Here is a 6,000-nt window from a genome sequence, read left to right as displayed (position 1 = left end):
CCACCCTCATTCTACCTCACTTTCTCTCACTCCACCTCATTCCATCTTACTTCATCTCACTCCATCTCATTCCATCTCACTTCATCTCACTCCACCTCATTCTACCTCACACCATCTCGCTCCATCTCATTCTACCTCACTTCATCTCACTCCATCTCATTCTACCTCACTTTCTCTCACTCCACCTAATTCCATCTTACTTCATCTCACTCTATCTCATTCCATCTCACTTCATCTCACTCCACCTCATTCTTCCTCACATCATCTCACTCCATCTCATTCTACCTCACTTCATCTCACTCCATCTCATTCTACCTCACTTCATCTCACTCCACCTCATTCCATCTCACTTCATCTCACTCCACCTCATTCTTCCTCACATCATCTCACTCCATCTAATTCTACCTCACTTCATCTCACTCCATCTCATTCTACCTCACCCCACCTCATTCCATCTCACCCCACCTCATTTCATCTCAAGTCATCTAATTTCTTCTCACTCCATCTCCCTACATCTCATTTCATCTCACTCAGCCTCACTTTATCTCATTTCATCTCACTCTATCTCACCCCACATCATCTCAATTAATCTTAATCAATCTCACTTCATCGTTAATTAATTTCCAATAACAGCATGAGTCTGAGTGTGTTTAATTTCTTACACACTAAAGTGTCTCTCAGAACAATATCCTGGCCTGCACTTCAAAAGCCAGCGAGATGAATGGGTCCGGCGGCGCAGCGTAAACAGTGATTGTTTCGTTGTCCTTGCTTGACCTTCACTTGGGTCCAGGTGCCATTGTATCACGCCGTTATTCAGGGCACGGAGTGCAGATTTGTTGTGCTCGTTTTGTGTTTACTTCCTGTTTTAGAACGTCGCTTTTTCAGAGAAACACGAAACTTTTAAAGAAGAACGAATCGTAACGTCTACGCAATGATAAAGGCATCAATGGTCAGGAATATTCATTAATTTGCAAATGTCCTCTTACTGCAGCTAGTCAGTTAGCTAAACTGCAGGGCTGTGAATGTTCACGACTGTAACTGTAACATTGTTTAGTGACATGTAGTGAAATGCTTTTTACCAGTGTTCAATACTGAAGAATTTACATGTAGATAGGAATAGAATATAAAAAATAAGTATAAAAATATAAAATATGTATTCAAAATAAGACAGAAAGGTTTGGGTATGGATATTACAGATGAAACAATATTTATTAACATCCATCCATCTGTCCATCCATCCATCCATCCATCTATCCATCGTAGTTTGTTATTTAGCCACAGGGTTTTTAACACTCGGTCTGTGCAGCATTTCTTTTCAGTCACTATCCTTCAGTACAGTAGACGCTGAGACTCCGCCCTCACTAGTTTGTGATTCCTGTCAAAGTTCTGTCTAGACACCTCCATGTGTCTTTATTTTATTATTGTTATAATCTCTCTCTCTCTCTCTCTCTCTCTCTCTATCTATCTATCTATCTATCTATCTATCTATCTATCTATCTATCTATCTATCTATCTATCTATCTATCTATCTATCTCTTCTGCTCTGTCTTGCTCTCTGGCTCTCTCTAGGTGATGGGGCTAACGACGTCAGTATGATCCAGGTGGCAGATGTTGGTGTGGGTATCTCGGGGCAGGAGGGCATGCAGGTAAGAACAGAGCTGAGGGAAGAGGGAGAGGAGGAGATATTCCGCAAAGCAAAACTGTTCATTCTTTCTCTTACTCCATCTCATCCCACCTCACTCCATATCATTCCAAATCATTGTATCTCAGACCATCTCATCCCACCTCACTCCATATCATTCTATCTCACTCTATCTCATTTCACCTCATTGTATCTCAGACCATCTCACTCCATCATTCCACACTGTCCCACTCTCCCTCACCCCACCACCTCATATCATCTCACACCACTTCAATTCATCTTACTCTCAGTGCCAAATTGAATGAAACATTTATGGATCTTTAGGTATCAGTTTCTACATCAAATTCTTCTCAGCCTCGCTCACCAACCATACGTCCACTTACCCATCCATCCATCCATCCATCTATCCATCCAGCCATCTACTTAAACAATCAAACATCCACTCAGCCGTCCATCCATAACGCTCATTCACTCTTTCTGCTCCATCAAATAAGAAACGTTTGGGCTTGAACTCAATTTTAGTTCTGAGGTCCTGAGAATGTGTGTGTTTCCTCAGTGTGATGTCTGAGATGTTCATCTACAGCTGTGTGTATTCCATAAAGAGTGCTAGAAATGCTTACAATTTACATCATACACTGTAAAAGTTTACATTTTATACACTTTATACGTTACCTTTTAGCCTTTTACTGTCAAAATCACCATTTTCCCCTTCACACGTTTACACTTTATACTTTACATTTTTACTTTTTCATTTACATGTAACGGTTTGTATATAAACATTTTCCTTTACGCTTTGAACTTTACAGTTTATACTTTATATACTTGGCTCTGTGCACATTATTTTATAATTACTGCATGAACTCTGTTTAGTTAAATCTAAAATAATGATATGCTTTACACTTAAACTTTACATTTTGCACTTTATCATTAACGTTCCACTTTATATTTTTACATAGTATCTTTCATATACTTTACAATTTTACTTTACTTTTTATTTTACAGTTTACATTGTTACACTTTGATTGGTTATCGTTGTTACACTTTTTACACGTTTACAGTACGTAAAGTTTTTCACTTTAGCATTTACATGTTGCACTTTATACTTTATTGTTTTATACATTTAAATGATATCCTTCTAACTTTTTCTTATCTGAATCAACCTGTGCTTTATACTTTACGCTTTGGCCTCTACATTTATCTCTAAAATACCTCAAAAATGTATCTTTGCACTTTATATTTTACAATTAATATTTTACACCATCCTCCAACGTTTCTTTTTATTCTTCCTTCTCCCTTTTATGCTTTACCCTTCACACTTCATATTTTACACTTAATTTATTACCCTTTACACTTCATATTTTACAGTAAACCTATTATTCTTTACACTTTATATTTTACAGTAAACTTATTACCCTTTACACTTCATATTTTACACTTAATTTATTACCCTTTACACTTCATATTTTACAGTAAACTTATTACCCTTTACACTTCATATTTTACACTTAATTTATTACCCTTTACACTTCATATTTTACAGTAAACTTATTATTCTTTACACTTCATATTTTACAGTAAACCTATTATTCTTTACACTTCATATTTTACAGTAAACCTATTATTCTTTACACTTTATATTTTACAGTAAACTTATTACCCTTTACACTTCATATTTTACACTTAATTTATTACCCTTTACACTTCATATTTTACAGTAAACTTATTACCCTTTACACTTCATATTTTACAGTAAACTTATTATTCTTTACACTTCATATTTTACAGTAAACTTATTATTCTTTACACTTCATATTTTACAGTAAACTTATTACCCTTTACACTTCATATTTTACACTTAATTTATTACCCTTCACACTTCATATTTTACAGTAATACAGTAAAGTTATTATTCTTTACACTTCATATTTTACACCTAATTACCCTTTACACTTCATATTTTACACTTAAATTATTATCCTTTACTTTTTATATTTTACACTTAATTTATTAAACTTTACACTTCATATTTTACATTTTATTACTCTTTACAATGTATATTTTACACAAACTCTACACTGTAATTTGCACTGAATACATCATACTTTACATTTAACTTAATATTTTTATTTACATTTAACTTTTTAGCGTTTGTACCTCACACTCCTCACTTTGCACTGGGCAATTGATGGTATCTAATGTCCTTCCTGCTACTACCTGCCCTCCCAGGTTTCAATACCTGTCATGCCTCTTTGACAGCGAGTGTGTTATGAACACAGGTGCAGATGTTTTATATGAATGAATAAGAGCACTAATTAAGCCTGCAGGTGGGGGGTGGAGGTGGGTTGCTTAGCTTCAGCTCTGTGAGAACATCTGCTCCTCACTTTATCTTCACTTGAAATGGACTCTGTCTTGCTAAATGGATTGGTGCTGGTGGTTTAGTCCTCCACTTCCTCCTCCCACTAAGCACAGTGTACATGATTAATACACTTTTCTGCATTACAACCTGATCTCCGTTTAATCCTGTAGAGCCCTGGTGCGTTTGGATGCATCACTTTGTCCTCACACACATTCGTTTTCCTCTTTATTTTTTTGGTCGAATTCAGCGCTGAACGTGAAGGATAAATGCAGTAACATACACGTGTGTGTTGGAGTGTCATGCTGATTAACGTTCTCTCGCTGTGTGCGCAGGCAGTGATGGCCAGCGATTTTGCTCTTCCTCGCTTTCAGTACCTGCAGAAGCTCCTCCTGGTTCATGGACACTGGTGCTACTCTCGGCTGGCCAACATGATCCTCTACTTCTTCTACAAAAATGCTGTAAGCAGCCACGGGTTCATTTCTGCTGTTATCACTATACACGCAGCAGCTAAACTTTTACATTTAGTGTTTCATTAAAGGAACAGCTAAGCTATCTAGCTAACTTATTCAAATTAAAGCTGATTCATAGACCCCCGAAATATAACATAAACTTACTAGCTAATTACCCAAGTTATCAAAATATAATTCGCTGCATCAAAGTAGCGAATCGTAATACGCTAACTATCTCTACGTTTTAACCCTAGCTTGATACTTCTAGCTAGTTTTAGCTAACAAGGCTTAGCCTCCTATATAGTTGATAAAATGTTAATGATGGCTAATGCCATCTGCTTGAAATCTTGATAATTGCTAGCTCATGTTCTTGTGACATTGACTTGTTTAGTGTTTTTAGAGCCAGGTAGCGTAAAGTTGATTTATGCCTTGAAGAAACACTATAGACGAGCTAAAACAAAGATGAAACCACCTGAAACCTTTCAAATTCCAAATTCACAGCTCAAAGGACTTGTTTGTTTCAATGAAAAAGTTACCTACTGCCACTTTAATGTGGGTTCATCACACCTGAATGATGATAAAAAAAAAAAACGTACTTCCCGGAACCTTAGTTCTTTCAAAGAAGTTTGTGTGGACACCTCAGTACACCTCAGTAATGATGTGTTTCTTTGGGATGGAGATGCATTGCTTATCACGTTTATCCTGATCTTGTATTTGTCTTCTGCCCAGATGTTTGTGGCGCTTATTTTCTGGTATCAGTTCTACTGCGGATTCTCTGGCTCAGCCATGGTCGATCAGTGGTATCTGATCTTCTTCAACCTGATGTTCTCAGCATTCCCGCAGCTCATCACCGGCACGTTGGATAAAGACGTATCCGCGGAGACCCTGCAGGAACTACCTCAGCTCTATATGAACGGACAGAACTCGGAGGTACGCATGACTTCTAACGTGTCCCGGGCTGGTCGACAGACTTGTTACTATTCACTAGATTTTGTCTAATCCTGATGCTTCATTAATTAGTACTAATTTGATAATCAATGTGCCTCGAGTTACTTCCTCTGAACAATGTAGCCTGATGCTGGAACCCATTTTTTTACCTGTGTTTAACTATAAACTAATTTGATATAGAATTTTATATCTCAGCTATGAGTTACCGTTACCGAGCGGCAGTGGTACATTAGCTAACCACCAGGTTGTCTGTCATCAGCAGGATGTAGTTCTGTTCCTGCAGATAAATTGCGGTTAGGGGTTTTTGGCAGATGAGTTCCAGCGTGTGGAAACAGGAGCAGTTGTTTTGCATAAGTTTGCTTCGGTTCTGTGATGGAAACATGTTTGCTGTAATGAATCGAGGCTCGGGGTGAAAGCAGCAGCTGGGCAGCGTGCCATTTGCACACGAGCCAGAGGGCGTATCCAAGTCCTGAGGGAGACTACAACTCTACAGAGCACATGCTGGAGCTCAGCTGTGAAAAAGTGGCTGCTGTTGTACATTTGGACACAAAATAATACAATCAAAACATGAGCAGTGTAAGACTGAGGCCCCGATTCAGCTGGAT

The 6,000-nt window shown here is 37.7% G+C and overlaps 1 protein-coding gene across 2 annotated transcripts in view; it reads left to right on the top strand.

Moving 5' to 3' along the window:
• Nucleotides 1-6,000, top strand: part of atp10a (ATPase phospholipid transporting 10A) — a 377,925-nt gene that overhangs the window by 364,614 nt on the left and 7,311 nt on the right. For both annotated transcript variants that reach the window (XM_083562478.1, XM_083562477.1), the window contains 3 exons: nucleotides 1,570-1,646; nucleotides 4,331-4,456; nucleotides 5,177-5,377. In XM_083562478.1, the coding sequence (XP_083418604.1) occupies nucleotides 1,570-1,646; nucleotides 4,331-4,456; nucleotides 5,177-5,377 (404 nt within the window). The remainder of the gene's footprint in view (nucleotides 1-1,569; nucleotides 1,647-4,330; nucleotides 4,457-5,176; nucleotides 5,378-6,000) is intronic.

Source organism: Silurus aristotelis (genome assembly GCF_946808225.1).
Source record: "Silurus aristotelis genome assembly, chromosome: 2".
NCBI lineage: Eukaryota > Metazoa > Chordata > Actinopteri > Siluriformes > Siluridae > Silurus > Silurus aristotelis.
The sequence above is the reverse complement of the archived record's forward strand: the minus strand, read 5'-3'. Positions and strand labels throughout refer to the sequence as shown.